Raw genomic sequence first — 16,446 nt, forward strand, 5'->3', positions numbered from 1 at the left:
CTCTGCTGTACGTTGCCGTGCCGTGCTGTCCTGTGTGTGTGTTCCTTTATCTGCACTCCTCTTGCGTCCTATTCTGAGCTCCTCTCTGCCTGGGGGGAAGTAGCACAGTAATGTCATTGACTCACTGCCTCCTAACACAAGTAATGAAATTTCTACTTTATTTTAACAGGTTAGTAAAAGGTGCAATAGCACAAAGGAATCGCCCTGCTTCCCAAAACCAAAGATGGAGAGCAATCTTAGAGAAATTAAAGGAGGAGTGATGCTAGAGAAATGCTGATATTTTAACTCAGCAACAGTGCTTCCTCAGAAACTCCATCTACATAATATAGCTATCATCAAACTGTTGTCATAAGAACAGTCACCCAAAACAAAGAGTGAAAACAGCAGAGATGGACTGTGCAAGCTAATTGTGTTTTCTCACATTATATAATGAAAAAGCAAGGCAAGTTTATTTGTAGAGTCCGTTTTCTTTACAAAGCATAGCATCTCAACAACATCCTCTGCCCATAGACCCTCGCATCATCTGAGGAAAAACTCTTAACCGGGGGTGAAAAAACAGGATAAACCGAGAAGGAATCCCTCACCCAGTAGAAATGTCAGTGTATGAAGTTTTGCCTACTTGTACTGTTCTACATGTGCTACTGCAAATGTATACTGACATTTTTTGTGAGCTCACTCTTCATTAGCCGATGCTGCTGAACTCTGTTAATGCTGAGCATGTGGATTGTCACGTTGATAAACGATGTCCAGTTGAGTTGTGACTCAACTCAAACGACCCTATTCTCACTTGATTTATTACCTCAATAAATGTTTTCTCAATAAGTTTGTGGTCTTAGTTCAAAGTCTTCTTCAAAACAAAACAATTTTTCAAATTTTGGGAAAGGGAATATCCACTGATTTGAACTGCACATCTTCATACATTGTGACAGTAACACAGACAGCATGAACAGCATTTAGCAGCATTGAAGTCAACATCGGTATATACTTGCAGTATAGCATAAGTAGGAGAATTAAACTAGCCAATACCCCGTAAACTGGCTTTTTTCATCACACAACGTGAAAAATTACAACTACACTTGGACCAGAGAGGTGGTCGATTGTTTAAAATTACAGCCACAGAATAGAGGGCTCTAGCTAAATTACGTAACAAGGAAGATGATGTCAGCGCATAGCTTTAAAAAGCAAATAATAGCAAAAAATGTGTGAATAAATCCTCAGTGTTTTTACAGAACTACTAAACAAAACACATGAGGTCATTGCTGCGACTTACGAGAGGGAAAAAACCACAGGCAGTGGTTTTACAAATGTCGATATGGCACTAATTATGACCTTGCCTGGGAACAATGACAGCACGGAGCATACTTTTTCAAAGCTGGGACTAGTTAAAAATAGACTGAGCTGCACTATGGGCCAAAACAGACTGAATCACCTGTCTCTGATGTCCATTCAAAGTGACATATGCACAGCATGGGTTTGATCATCTGTCCCATTAAGGACTTTTCTGTCCTCTGTAGAGGAGAAAATTGTGTATCTAATATTGTGCTACTGTTGCATTACTGTTGTTTGTATTCTCTGCTGTTGTTATGACTTTGGCTTTAATCAGGTGTTGCACAGTGCTTCAGTTCATGTCTCATTGTTGAAACAGAATGCAGGATATGAGGCCAAACCTAGGTAGTGCAGCACATTTAGTCAATGGCAGGTTATTTTTTGAGTAAGGGTGTTGCACTAAATCCCATAAAAGATTTCTTTAGTGAAGGAAAATGGTGAGATTTTACAGAATAAAATGTTTCTGTTTGATTGGCGACTACTGATTTGTTACCTCTAAAACTTGAATTGATATTTCATAGTTTTTGGGAAGCTGGTAACAATTGTGTGGTTTGGATGGGATCACACAATGTTGCACAGATGGTCGGAGCTTTTAAAACTGGTGTGTGACCTGACATGTCGCTGATCTTGTGGACATCTAACACCTAAAACCATAGAGCACATTTACTGACTGCAAGTCAAATTTGTAATGTAAATGTAAGTCATCATCATTAAGCATGTCTACTGGATTCCCCCACTCTGCTTGGGATTTGTTCATCCATCCATCCACTATGCTGCTCATCCTTGCAGGTTCATGGGGGGACTGGAACCAATCTCAGCTGTAGGGGAGATGGGATGGGGGAGGGATATAGCCTGGTCACCAGTGTATGGGCTGTGGCACTTCGTCTTCATTTATCCCCCAAAACTCACCACTTTGCAGTTCAGATATACTCAGAGGTACCTTTTTTGTGTCTCACTTTGGTCACTAAGAATATAGATTTGACGTTCCTCAGTTTTTATTGTTAAAACAAAAAAAAAGAGAACATGAGAACAGAATAAATGGTTTAATTTGTGTATCTGTAAATTCATCTTTACTTCTTGAAAATTGAAAAATTAAGAAAGGTAGTAAGGTGAAAGCAAAGGCAAAGGCAAAAAAAAAAGAAAAGAAAATGGCCCATAGGTTAGAATGACCACTCTGTGTACTCTGTAAAGTTTGCTTCTTTGCAAAAAATAATAAAAAATATTACAATTAATCAGAAGTTTGTGAGGCATGAATTAAAAGACGAATTAATTAATACATGTAAACAACACATTCTGAGGTCCTTTCCAGATAGTGTTATCTAAAGCGACCAGCAGAGGTCCTCACTGTTCCCACGTTGTTGTTCCCTTCATATTCTGCTATGTGATGAAGCTAAAGCAAAAGAAACCATCACACTCAGCTTTTATAGAGTGGCCGTTCTATCCTGTTTTCACAGTATTTCATTATTCACTGTTCCTTGTTTAAAACAAAATAAAAAAACAAAAAAGCAAAGCACTGGAACATGTAGCATGCAAAATATCCGCATTTTTAACATTTTAACTCACATTTCAACAGCAGAGGACTAAAACTAAATCAGCATCAGGTGACAAATGAGCCCTGCATTATAGACGTTCTTGTTCGATATCATTAAAGCCATTAAAGACACACACTGAACACCACAAACACCAGAGCATTGAAACCTTCGACGCTCAGTAAAAACTCTCTCCATTGTTTGATCTCTTGACATTTACCAATGCAACAATGCTGTGTGTCACTACAGTGCAGTAATATCTTCGTCCTCCTGTGGAGTGTTGACCAGTGCCACCTCCTCCGAGCCTCCTAGGTTGTCGACACTGCTCTCTCCCTCCACAGCACTGCGGGGCAGCCCGCTCATTTCCTTCCCTTCCTCATCCTCCTCTTCCTCTGGTTTGTTCAGCGCCCTCTCCCTCAGGTCCTCACCCTCCATACTGGAGTAGTCGTCTGATGTATCGCTGTCCCCCTCCTGATCCTCCTTTTCTTTGGTCCTCGTTGCACTGCCTCCACTACTGCCTCCATCTCCCCCATCATCACTCCCCTGTCCTTCTTCCTCGTCCTCTCTCATCTGTGCCTCTTCATCATCTTCCTCCCCACCTCGCTTCCCCCCTTGCCAGAGTCGGAGCCCCATGCGGTCCTCCAGGTTCCCGACAGCGGTGGTCAGTCTCACTCTCCCACTACGCAGGACCGTGAGGGCAGTGATGTCCTGCCCGGAGGACTTTTGCCATATGGCGTGGACGCATCCCATAAGGAGCATGACTATTATTAACACAAGTAGACCCATGAGAATATAGAACTTGCTTTCAGATTTATAGGGAGCCTTAGTGGATTGTGGTGAGGTCCGTGTTGATGAGGGAGGTTTGGTTGCTTGGGTGGTTGTTGTGGTAAGTGGCTTTGCTGTGGACGCTGGGGATGATGATGATGGTGGTGATGATGGTGGTGGTGATGGTGATGGTGGTGATGGTGGTGATGGTGATGATGTTGATGTTGATGGTGTTGATGTATTGTCGGTTGAGATCTGATCCGCAGATAAAGAGTTTGGATCTTCTATAGTTTTTGTATCGTTTTCTGGAGCAGTGGTAGTGACGTTTGGCCCCGTGGTTTGAGAAGCTGCAGAAATCAAGGGACTTAATAAAGTCAGAAGTAGGATGGCCTTGGTCATCATGGTGACTGTAAAAAGACAAAAAAACAAAAACACACTTAGTAAAATGGCTTTATGCTAAAGTGACATTTATTATTATGTTATTGCATGGACTTTCTGAGAGGTTAGAAACCAACAGTTAGTGAGTCACGCTCATTCTCACAAGTTGCAAAATAATTTAAAAAGTTTCCAGTGACAGTGGAGGTGGTTTCAGAGACCATACTATAGCTAGTTACTATGAGGTGTCTTAGTTTTGAATGAGTTTGTGATCCAAATCAATAAAGAAGTATCTAGATACCCTGCAGTTTAAACAAGCAGGATATACCCAACTTTACTGGTAGCTACTGTATGATGCTTGAAGAATAACAGTGTTGTAGCCTAATAAAAGCTCCTATTTTGAATGACTTATTTTAATGACTGCATGTCTGCAGCGCTGTCAGTGCCAAACTTGTTTTGTTCTCTCACATGCATTCTGCACAGAAAGGTGAAAACACACGCTAACAGCTTGTCGACAAATAAGATGTAAGGAAAATATGACATCATTTTGGTTACATAGCTGATAATGAGGGCAAGCCCACGAACACCACAAAGGTAAAAGTTGTTTTAATCCCACACGGGTGGGAAGCTTCTGCTGTGTTTAGGTAGCTATAGCAACAAAGATGTATCTTTCCAGAAGTAAGAGACAAGCATTAGTATTAGTATTAGCACTAGCCTAGGGCGTTAGTATTACCCTCACTAATAATAGTGGCCTGACGCACTTTTTGGAAAAACAGTCATTTTTATTTTTATTTCAGTTTACTGAATTATTTTTTCACTGCTAGTTTTAGTTCTAGTCTTAGTTACTATAATAATCTTGGCCCTGAGTGCATTTTTTGTTTTTGTATGGTACAATAATTCAGTGTTTATTGGCTTCTTTTCACATCCTCCACTGCCTTGTATGGGCAGTTGTCATCAATTACTACATTACATTTCAGCATGTTTTAGGCTTTTGCCATGATATCATTTCCTATGGGTTTGAAGATATTGTAATGATACCAAAATTATAACTTTGATAGTTATAATTATCGTGATAGACGTAAGTGACAACACTGGCCGCAGTAGTAGTGTGATAAATGCTGGGGCGGCACAGTGGTGCAGTGGTTAGCACTGCCTCACAGCAAGAAGGGTTCCCCCACTGGGATGATCCTCCCACTGGTCTCCTGAATACCGGGTCTGATTCCCGGGCTTGAGAGCCTTTCTGTGTGGAGAATATGAAAAGCCATAAATAGCTTGGCCTCTGTTTTTGGGGACCTCTCCCAATTTGAGCCTGGAGCACGGGAGAGAGACAGAGACTCATCTACATGACCAAGCTGATGCTTATACTCACAAAGTAGCTCATAGGTCCAGCACAGTGGTAGTGACAGGTAATTAGATGCAAAATTAGGAAATACCCTAGTGTGCAGGATGAGTCATCAAATATTTGAAATTCTTTTACAGGCAGAGAAAATACATTGTTTGGCTTTTAAGGCCAAGATGTAGGTGGCACCTCTTTTTAAATGAGTCATTGTGTCCGTTGAACAGTTCACTACTGTAGTTACAGCAGACAGGCACCTAACATGCACTATGTTCCTTTACTTTTGGGGCTTTTTGGGACAGAAGACTAGAGTCCATCAACACATTGGAGGTGGAGAACCTGTTATAGTTATTCATTTGTGCAGTTATGACAAATCTGAGATTAATCAAACTCTGTGGTCTGGAGCTCGGCTGGTAATCCACAGTTACAGTTGCTCAGTTTATGACTCTGTCCACATGATGCCTGCTATAAAACACTGTCACCAAGCAGGAGTCTGTAACCCAGTGTTATTCTCTGACTGGAGGAGTTTTCAGTAGGACCCCAATGCACGCATGGCGGGAACAAAAAGAGGGCACACAGTGCTCTGAGTCAGGATGTGGTTGTGTCTGTGCACCTCATATATGTCTGTGTAACATAACAGGAAATGAAGTTTTGCAGTTTCGTGCAGCTCTGCATTGAAAAGCAACTGTCAGTAAGCAGGTGGGTGTCTCACACGGGCATCGCTGCGTTGTAACCGTGATGTTCAAATTGACACCTCTTTCTTTCTCCTTGAATAAACCACAGGGGCAAAGGCCTTGTACCCATTGTACTGTGAACCACCATAATGTGTCCAAACCTCACGTAGAGTCACAGAGAACAAAAGTCAGTGCAAAAAATTCAGTGCAGATTCTTGCATATACCACAAGACTGCATTTTACGTAATGGTGTTAAACATAGCTATATGGTGCACCCATGGAAAAACAAGTGGGCGAGTGTGAACTTTTTAATAACTTGACTAAAGGACTATAGGACAGCCTCAATAACACAACAGCAGCCTTTCAGTCTGATCTCAGGGGAACTTTAAGAAAGGTTGTCTGCCTATAAGTCTTAGAATATGAACCATTTACATTAAATTGTGTCATAATTCCTATGTGAAGTCTTCAGGTATGGATAAAAAGTCTTGAACTTTGACCTTTCATTAATAAAATCTATTCAGGACCTGTGTCAAATGTGAAAGGATCCTATTAGAAGTTTCCAAGATATCACATTCAACACACTGCAATTTAAGAAAACACAAACAAATTTGTAAAATCTCATATAATCAATTTTGCAACATGTGCTAAACATACACACAGCACAGCATTGTTTCCAGTTCTCTTAAGTTGCAATGCGCTGAGCTTTCAGAGCCAATTTGCTGTTGAACTTTGATGACTAAAATGTAATCAGGTCATCCTTCAATCCAGGTGAATGTTGCACCAAATCTGAGGAAGAGTTGGTTCAGTGCTCTGCATTTGACAGAATGAGATGGACGGCCAGAGCTGAAGAGGGTTGGATATATTGAGTGTCTGTGGTGATACGTTAAGTCATAAATTACGATGTGAAAAACGATGTAAAAGAAATACTTTCCTCTGCTGATTTGGATGATTGATATGAAAATCAATCCAGCCTGGTTCAGTCTCATTAGCTCATGGTGCTGTTTTTGTATGCGCGCACAGTCCAATTTCAGCTGAATATTATTTCAATTGAGTATAGAATATATTTAAAAAGAAAAACCTACAGACAAGGTCTTTGTCTCTTTTTCATCTGATTTGATACAATAATACAAAAGTTCAATTTATATCAATTTCTATTGAACAGGGTTCAGTCAGTTACAAACTATAAGAGGCTGTTCAAAAAAAGGAAAAGTAGGTACTTGTGAATGAGGGGAGGGCTGACAGCACAGGGAGGGTTAAAAAAAACTGACCAACAGGATGTTTCACTAGTAATCAGTCTGTTGGAGAGAAAACACAAAGATGTGGATGGATTCAGCCGAAGGCGAAAGAAGGTAGTCAAAGTGGAAACGGTAACATCATCAGCAAAGAAGCAACCAGGCATACTTCCTTCTGTGTGAGACCATAAACCAATGTAAAGGCAAACCCAAAGTTTGTACCTACCTGCTGAGGTGGTCATCCAGAGGTGAGATGGACTCAATAAAAAATAAAGAGTGTGAGAGTGAAGGAGATGAAGCTGTGAATGAGGGTGTGAGGAGAAAGGGTTTGAAACGAGAGGAGGAGAGGACGTGGGCGGGAGCAGTCAGAATAAGATCGAGATTGAATGTGTGAAGGTTTCAGTGGCTTCACAGAACCAGGTCACACGATCATAGACCTCCATCCGACTGCCTGTGACTTCACAAAACAAATCCACTGCTACAATATTACCTGCAGCTTGTTTAGTTAATTTCTTTTACTTGGGTCATCTGGCCCATGTGCCTCTCCCACAGATTCAAATGTGTTTCCATTTCTGAGGCACAACTCATGCACAATGGCACAAGCAACTACAGCCTGGACTGCAACAGCGTGGTGCACTCCCACGGCATCGAAAAATAAGGTCTCCATAATGCCAGACGCCCTCGCAATCGCACAACGGGCCTTTGCGTGGTGGCATGATTCGCACGGAAACTGCACCTCTCACTGGCTCCCTGTAATGATGATGTGATGAGTGCAACAGGTTCACATGGACAGGGATATCCACCATCCGACTTGAATGCTTCAGGTGTGTCTTTGGACGTACAGAGCGCTGTTTCTAAGGACTCATCATAACAGGAGTCAAATGTGTCCAACAGCTGACACACTGATGGTCTCACACCACTTGTATCTGATCAGATTTTGTGTTAAAGTAACACTGAGCATGTGCACTTGGGGGTCTGATCCATACTTGTCAGCCAGATGTTCAGAGGGAGAGCCTGATGACTTCATGTGCAGCTCTGTGGACGACAGACTGTGGAGCGTGTGATGCTAAAACAGGAACACTTGAAGTTCCAGACCACGACCCCAGCTGTGGTCAAACGGAGGGTGGAGGGTACGAGTCAGATGGGCTACGAGAGTCTCGAGAGGCGGAAGTCTGGTTGCAAGTGACCATGGCAACAAAGTGCAGCTCTCAGACAGGAAAGCTGCAGTTTAGCAGACAGTGATAAGATTGTTGGCAGCGCTGTATAAAACGAAATCTCTGACTAAAAAAGTGTGACAGCACAGATACGTGCCGTTAACGTCCTGTGATGTTAAAACAAAACTGTCAGGCCTAAGTTTCCCCAGGAGGTGGGGCAGTCTGCCATGTGGGAGTGAATTCTGTTTGTCCTATATGTAGTCATCTATTTTGAATATGTATAGACAGGCTGAGCATGTTTATATTTTCACTTACGTCTTGCTAATGTGGCGAGAGCAGCACAGCACAGCTTAGGTTTCTCTGTTTCTTTTTGTATCAAACATAAAAGGACATAGTGAGAACGAAGAAAGACAGATCAATATTTGGTGACATTTCCATGCAGCTCGAGAACCTGCCACCATCTTTTTTAAAAGATAATAAGGTCTCCATAATGCCAGACGCCCTCTCAATCGCACAACGGGCCTTTGCGTGGTGGCATGATTCGCACGGAAACTGCACCTGGCACGGTGGCACAGTGGTTAGCACTGTTGCCTCACAGCAAGAAGGTCCTGGGTTCGAATCCCCCGGCCGCCCAGGTCCTTTCTGTGTGGAGTTTGCATGTTCTCCCCGTGTCTGCGTGGGTTTCCTCCGGGTGCTCTGGTTTCCCCCACCACTAAAAACATGTCAGCTAGGTTGATCCTCCAGTCAGCGCCCCTGACCAAGGCACTGGCTCATAATCTGGAGTTGGTCCCCGGGCGCTGCACCGCGGCTGCCCACTGCTCCTCAGGGATGGGTTAAATGCAGAGAAAGAAAGAATTTCACTGTACTAGCTGTATATGTGACAAATAAAGTACCTTTAATTAATCATTTTTCATGGATGCTCATCTGTTCTGGTTAAGCAGCTTACTTACGCTTAAGTGTTGATGAAAGGACTCGGTACGTCTCTGTTACTTATTCCTGATGGTGAGAACTTTAAACGATTTCTAGCAATGCAATAAACAACTTCCTATATTAGTGTTTCATCCAAATTCATGTGGATCATGTGAGAACAGAGACACATCCTCTTTCTCTCACCGCCACTTGACAGTCACTGTAAGTGCCCGTTTCAGGAGTTTAAATTGAGGGTGTATGTTAATCCCAGTCTTAGAAAGACCACCTGCCAAATTAATCATTACACTCTCCATCCAGTTACATAAAACTCCTACAAATTCAAAGTAATCTATTGTGCAATAAGTCCATTTTGAGGTAAAAGTACAGTAGCCTAATGTAAAAACTGATATTGATAATAAAAAAACTGATACTATTACTATTACTATTATTATCATTATAATTGATTATGTATAAGACTATGAGATGATTACACAGATGTACTGTATCCAAATCATAATTTATTTCCATTGTTCCTTCCATTGTTTCTGATCATACTCAGACGATCCCCCCTCAGATTATGAATTTATCATCATTATTTGATTTTCTTACTCTGCTCCAATATGTCTCCTATTATTCTATGTTCATAACTCCATCATTATCTTTGGTATTTCCCCGTTTTTGAAACATGCTTTTCACTTAACACAATTATGTGTCCATGTTCTTAAAATCAAGGCAGGGAAGAAGTGTTTAGAAAGCGGCATTACCAGGAAAATCAGTGCCCACAAGTACTTTCTCTTTGACTGGTTGTTGTACGTGAATTTTGTCCTCGTTTTCTATCCATGCATGACTTCACGGATACAGTAAATGGCAAACTGGGCATAATAACTGAGACTTTCCAGAAGGAAGTCTCAGTTATTATTTTTCCAAAGTTTACCTCACAACAGTTTCCTTGACTGAATCAGACTCATTAAAGTCAGAGTGTTTTATGGCCACTTATGTGGGATGGGTTAGATGGTATATACTGATATACGAGTGTTCCCCTGACCTGCATTGAAATGACCACTGTATTACTTGGAAGTGCAAATCATAATTTAATTAGTCATGTGACAAATGTCAATGTCATTCAACAAATATACAACTCCACCCGCCTGTTAGTTCACAGAAGAGAATTTATCTTCACGTTTGCAGTTATAATGAGCATTTCATTTGCCATGTGGAGGTTAGCCTTTACATTTTTATTACTCTGGGGCCTCATTTAGAAATAAGGAAGAAACAAGGTCACCATCACAAGAGAGAAAAACAGTCATAACAAATAAAACTACTACTACTACTAATAAAACCGGTAGCCTATCATTTGAAAGGGTTCTCATCACAACTGTGGTCTCCCACAAACAATCAGATCTTCACCCTCCACAGACAAATTTAAAACTAAAAACACACTCTTCTCTTTGGTTTTTAATTCAGTGTCATGCTTCTCTCTCTCTCTCTCTCTCTCTCTCTCTCTCTCTCTCTCTCTCTCTCTCTCTCTCTCTCTCTCTCTCTCTCTCCTTGTGTTTGTCTTGTTTTGTCTGAATTTGAATATTGTATGTAAAGCACTTTGGTCAACATCTGTTGTTTTTAAATGTGCTCTACAAATAAAGCTGACTTGACTTGACGTGGTCTCTGTCTAAATGCTCCTTCATATTAGTGTTTCAAGGTGCACTCATTCTGTCATCAATTTTGTTTTTATGGATCACATCACCTCTTTCACACCATATTTTGTTTACATAAGCTTCTTGTTGTCAGAGTGGGTGCCAGACCAAACTTTTCTTTTCTAAAGCTGCATCTCCTCTTGATCAGATGCTTTGTGTTGATTTGTGGCCTCCTTGACTAGTTTCGGTCAACTCCCATAAGTCCACATCGATTCCAGTTAAGGAGGCAGTTTGAACTTTTGTTTGCCCTCAATGAAAGATTTCCTGGGACATTCCACCACTGAGCAAATGTTTTATTGACATGAGTCAGTCATCATAGTGGGAAGTGAAGCAGGAAAAATCATCTGTCTTACTGCAACACAACACACCACTGACACGGGAGGCAAAGTCCACATGTTTTATTGTGTGCTTGAGCCGAGTGTGTGTATAAAAAGCGCAGAGCAACACTCATCCTGCACACACCTTGACCAGCTCCTCACACTTACTTGACTGCTGCTTCCCTGTGAGTAAGTGTTATTTGTGTGTTACTATTTGTCTGGATCTGTTACATTGCATTAATGATCTCTGTGTATTGTCACAACTTGTTAACACTTATGTTTTGTGAAACTCTTCCTCCCTCTAGTTGTTCATCACTGTTGTTCATCATGAAGACTTTACTGATGCTCTCCGTTTTTCTCTGTGCGGCTCTGTTTGTTCAGGCTGCATCAGGTAAGACAGAGCACTGATACATCATCTCTTTAATCCAAATTAATCTGCCGTGATCTTCAGGGCTGAGGATCAAACTTATATCTCTAGAATCCTAAAATGTCTTGTCATTAGATACCTTTAGAAGTGGACTCATTGATATCATTAGCGTGAGGGATCAATCGATTCATCAGACTATGGCTCTAATATTGCTGTCTTGTGTTCTTTTTGTCAAAACAGATTTGATCAAACTAGTTTAAAAAAAGTATCAACAGTAGAGTAACATGTTTTTGAATGATATCCACTGTAGAAATGTGGCTGATCTGCATGAATCCACTTTGCTGTTTTGTCTTCAGTTGTTCCAGCTGAAGCTGCTGCTGCTGTGCAACAGGAAAACAACGCTGCACCTGAACCAGGTAATGGGCACATTTTTATTGGAAATCTTTCTTTCCATCTGGACTCAGACCACAGATCACTGCAGAGTGTGTCATTTATGTGTCTCTTCTTTCATAAAACAAGTTCTTTGTATCACTGTTGAAGTGTCCCAGCACAGACAATAGTACAGTAACTACTGCTGCTTCATTAGGCCTAAGCCGTGAAAAATGTATAATGGGCTATTAAAAATGTGCTGTTGATCCGTCTATCAGCTATGTGCATCTACATTGAGTGATGTCTGACAGGACCCATTAACCTCACAGGCCTTGTGTTGCTTGTTTTACAGAGGTGGATCCTGACACTGCTGTTGCTGCTGGTGAAGCAGCTCCTCCTCGTCAAGGTGAAAACAACACACAACCGTCACAGTACCACACGAAGCCGCTGTGAAACATTGGCAGCCATTTTGTTATTTGTTGTCATGGTTTGTTCACCCTCATCATCATTTTCAGCTCGTTTCCAATTCTGCCTCACTGGTTGGGAGAGTTTTGCTGGCAGCTGCTACTACTTAGGAAACATTTATGAGAGCTGGACAAACGCTGAGGTAATAAAACATTTCATTCATAAAAGAGAAGAGCGGGAAGGGTTGCAGCTCTTTCTTAGCTTCATTTATGTGCAGTATGAAAAAGTAAATCCATCTCTCCTGTCCATCCTGCAGCAATACTGTGCTGCATACGGTGGTAATCTGGCCTCAGTCCACGACATATGGCAGTATAACTTTCTCCAGCGCCTGGTGAGGAATGGTGGCCATGCATTTGCCTGGATTGGAGGTTACCACTTTGAGGTGTGTACAAATATTTGAAATGCTTTGTAGCCTGTGAACTGATTTCAGTGGCTATAATTTGCTGTTAGGTATTACTCATTTTTATTTAGTTTATAGTTTTTAGGGTTTCTTGTGAAACTGGTGCAGGCTGTGTTTAGTCATGAATGTTGAAATGTCACACAACTCAAAGTGACTTTCCCCCAGGATGGGTGGAGATGGGTTGACGGCTCACGGTTTGACTACAACAACTGGGAGCTGACGAGCCCCACTGACATTTACAAGTGCCTGCAGCTCAACACTCAGGGTGAGAACAGAAAACACGTGCAGAAAGACAAACACACAACAAAGCACAGAGACCTGTTTCTACCATAACATTAAGCTGATGTTATTTTATCGATTCGACACTGATGATGATGATGATTTTGTCTTTACAGAATCCAAGGGTTGGTCCAACCATGGCTGCACCACGCCGTTTCCATTTGTGTGTCAGGTCAAACGGTCAAGCTGTTAAGTCGTCTGTGTCACTGCTGCTGCCCACTGAAGATAATCCTGAACCTACTGATTGTTCATTAAAGCACTGTACGTCACTTTTAAGTGTTATATATATGTTGTATATGCGGAATAAAAATGTCTGTTAATTTAATTAATGAGTTACTGTTCTTCTTTCTGGAGTTTAATGGGGTTTGAGATCAAAATCATAATTCATTCACGGGGATGTAAAGTATCAGTGACATTAGTGGAACTGGACCTGGCTCTCATTGGACTCTTTTAAGATGGGGGTCTACAGAGACTGACTCACTGTTGGAGCCAGATTCTAGGGGTCATTGGAGGAACTGCAGGTTTTTGGCTTCATATTTCAACCTCTGAGGGTCATGCTCGGTTTAGACATGTTCAGACCTGATATTAACATCAGTCTCTGGTGATCTGATCACATATGGTCTTCACTTTCTACAGATTTAAGCGGTGGGTCTTCCTCAAACTGAGTGAAAAAATATGTGGTCTTTCTTTCTCCTAATGACGGCAAAGTAAAAGTCACTGTGCATTTGTTAGAAACCTGTCACCCATGGCAGCTTCAGACTTGTTTTTGTACCTGGAGACTACATTAACCACACAGACACAGAGCCCAGTTCATCTCAACCATATGTTTACTGAAAACATATTAAAAAAAATAGCTCTTCACTATCACGTTAGGATTAGGTCACATGACATGTCAAAATCAACACTCTGTGGAAAAGACACAAGAAAATGAAACTGAAGAAATCATTTCAACTTATTTTCTGAAACTAGTTGGATGTTTTATTCCATGTGGTTTTGGTCTGATCTTCAACAGTCTGTGATGCAAGTGATTTCAGGAAAGATAACCGTAAGAGAGAGAGAGGTCTTTGAATCATCCGAGATAGAAGCTGTTAGTGTGATTAATACTGATTTAGTGCTACTACTGATCAGACAGAGGCTAAACAGGAGTGTTCCTCTGAGACTGAGCTGCATCTGAGACGACACCATCCTTCACAAGAAGCTCATCACAGTCCCCTTCTTCCCCACCTGGTGCGGCTGCAGCGCATGGAACTGAATCACAATCCTGTCGATCAGAAAACATTGTCAGTCTCTGCACTTAACAACCTCCCGCTGTAACCTGTTGTACAGACCCCCACCCAAACCCCAGCCCCCCTTTTCTACGTGTGTGATCATGTTTTTTGTTTTTGTTTTTTCAGTGTCTGGTGGGTTGATGTTTTTGGTGGTGTACATGGTGTGATATGTGACAGACTGTGAGAAACTATTTCCCTGTGCGACAATAAAGGTATCTATATCAATCACTCAAATATGACAAAGACGCACAACAGCACAGTTAAAGACTCGTCACTTCCTGTCTCGGACAGCAGGAAATATACATCTTCATCAATTTTTGACTACACATGCACTGCAAAAAATGACAACACAGCAGAGGAGGTTTCATGGGACACTAAAAACATTATGAACCTGGCTTCAGTGCTGATCACTAATTTTTGAATATCAAGCAGCAGGTTCACCACTTTCGCCACTGGTGGAAAAACTAACAAAAAATTGACCTACTTGCACACAGCAGTCTAGTTTTTCCTAAAGAACCGTGCTGTTTGTACTGATTTGGAAATGTTTGCTGAATGTGGAGTGAATGAAGAGCAGACGGTGGTTTCATTGTTTCAGTAGGATGTGTGCAGCTCACCTGTCTTCAGCCAGACCGAGTTCTTTGGTCAGGAACTCAAAGATCTTGGCGCTGTGCTCCTTGTTCTTCTCGGCAGTGTCGGTCACACCGATGGCAGACACCGACAGCATCACACATGGAGAGCAGGAGCCTCCAATCAGCATCGGCAGCCCCGGGGTCACCACCAAATTCATCCTCTGGGAGATAAAAAAAAGTCAGGTATAAGTGTGTATTTGGTTAATTTACAGGGCATTGTTACTGGTTGGTGAGAGCCCATTTAAGTTCCTGCAAATCCCACTTAAAACACATTGGACACCACTTTTCTACACAGTGCATGAGCCCTGTGGTCTGAAATCACATTAAAACCTGGAAATAAGATTCTTCACGTATAATTTTCTTAAGTTTTGATTGTTCATTTGGTTTATTTCAGTGTTTGATATTTTTTAATAAATTATTTAAACACAAAACAGTAAGCCACCCTATTGGAGTAAGACAGCAGAGGCCACGCCCACCCCACGAAACGCCCTAACCTCCCAGCCAATGACAAACGGGGCAGCCCCTGAGGGGGGCGTCCTGTCCAGTGAGGTGCTGCAGGATGAAGCTGGAGTTTATTACGGGCATTAATCAGTGCAGTCATTGTGAGCTGGTCAACAGGTCAAAAGCATATTAGTCTGACATAACAATGTCCCTCTCACACACAGTTATTAACATTGATAGCGATCTGCTGATCAGCAGAAACGGCAGCAGCCTCTATTCACATGACAGAAGTTGGTTTGTTTCAATTCAGTAAATGCAAAGTTATACTTTACTGCATCCTCCTGATTAATCAATAATAAATTATCACTTAGGTAGCACATGCTTCAAGCTACAGTTTTATTTATTAATCTATGCACTTCACTTTATTTTCCCATTCAGATTGTTCGTGTAATAGTAACAGTGTGGTCGGCTGTACACAGTTATTAAACAGGCAGAGGCTGTCTGTAATATTAGACAGTGTGTGAGCTGAGCAGCCACAGGCCCACGGTGACAGAGAGGGACAGAGGTGAAAAAGTAACTCACGTCCTCCGGTTTCCCGAGAGCGGCCGCGGTGCTGCTGCACAGCTTCTTCAGGAAGTCCTCCGAGAAGGAGCTGGACGGCAGGTTGGTCTGCAGGGCGATGAAAGGCATGTCAGCGGCTGCAGTCTGCTCGACGGACAGTGAGAAGAAGGACCAGAAGAGGGACCGAGGAGCACACACACAGACCCGACAGACTTCTTCCGGTTTACGCTTTCAAAGTAAGAGACAGAGACCACCAGAGACAGTTGACAACGGAGACGGTTCAATTATCTCCACACTCAGAACTCAGTCTGTGCTGCAAATCACGATATAAAAAAGAAAAAATAGATGAACAGCAAAGT

The 16,446-nt window shown here is 41.8% G+C and overlaps 2 protein-coding genes across 4 annotated transcripts; one reads left to right on the top strand and one right to left on the bottom strand.

Annotated features, from left to right (window-relative positions):
• Positions 1-11,448: 11,448 nt before the first annotated feature.
• Positions 11,449-13,712, top strand: LOC310987653 (snaclec coagulation factor IX/factor X-binding protein subunit A-like). 3 transcript variants are annotated; one of them, XM_083974004.1, is made up of 8 exons: positions 11,449-11,493; positions 11,614-11,699; positions 12,032-12,091; positions 12,397-12,450; positions 12,560-12,651; positions 12,766-12,891; positions 13,075-13,174; positions 13,305-13,712. In XM_083974004.1, the coding sequence occupies exons 2-8, from the start codon at positions 11,636-11,638 to the stop codon at positions 13,379-13,381; spliced, it is 573 nt and encodes a 190-aa protein (XP_083830130.1). In that variant the 5' UTR covers positions 11,449-11,493; positions 11,614-11,635; the 3' UTR covers positions 13,382-13,712. The 3 variants fall into 3 exon arrangements, with proteins under 3 accessions (XP_083830130.1, XP_083830129.1, XP_083830128.1); XM_083974003.1 differs by having other exon boundaries at positions 11,468-11,497; XM_083974002.1 differs by lacking the exon at positions 11,449-11,493 and having other exon boundaries at positions 11,537-11,699.
• A 281-nt stretch (positions 13,713-13,993) lies between these two features.
• Positions 13,994-16,309, bottom strand: ddt (D-dopachrome tautomerase). Its single transcript, XM_083974035.1, has 3 exons — positions 16,109-16,309; positions 15,071-15,246; positions 13,994-14,449 (listed from the first exon to the last, which is right to left on the bottom strand). Exons 1-3 carry the CDS (start codon positions 16,214-16,216, stop codon positions 14,377-14,379), a joined length of 357 nt encoding a protein of 118 aa, XP_083830161.1. The 5' UTR covers positions 16,217-16,309; the 3' UTR covers positions 13,994-14,376.
• Positions 16,310-16,446: the final 137 nt, after the last annotated feature.

Source organism: Trachurus trachurus (assembly GCF_905171665.1).
Source record: "Trachurus trachurus genome assembly, chromosome: 1".
Classification (NCBI taxonomy): domain Eukaryota; kingdom Metazoa; phylum Chordata; class Actinopteri; order Carangiformes; family Carangidae; genus Trachurus; species Trachurus trachurus.

Coding starts and splice junctions, on each gene's coding strand:
- LOC310987653 (XM_083974002.1), top strand. CDS start 11,549: ATGATCTCTGTGTATTGTCACAACTTGTTAACACTTATGTTTTGTGAA. Junction 12,092..12,396: donor CAACGCTGCACCTGAACCAG/GTAATGGGCACA, acceptor CTTGTTTTACAG/AGGTGGATCCTGACACTGCT. Junction 12,451..12,559: donor AGCAGCTCCTCCTCGTCAAG/GTGAAAACAACA, acceptor CATCATTTTCAG/CTCGTTTCCAATTCTGCCTC.
- ddt (XM_083974035.1), bottom strand. CDS start 16,216: ATGCCTTTCATCGCCCTGCAGACCAACCTGCCGTCCAGCTCCTTCTCG. Junction 15,247..16,108: donor CTCTCGGGAAACCGGAGGAC/GTGAGTTACTTT, acceptor TTTATCTCCCAG/AGGATGAATTTGGTGGTGAC. Junction 14,450..15,070: donor CTCGGTCTGGCTGAAGACAG/GTGAGCTGCACA, acceptor TCTGATCGACAG/GATTGTGATTCAGTTCCATG.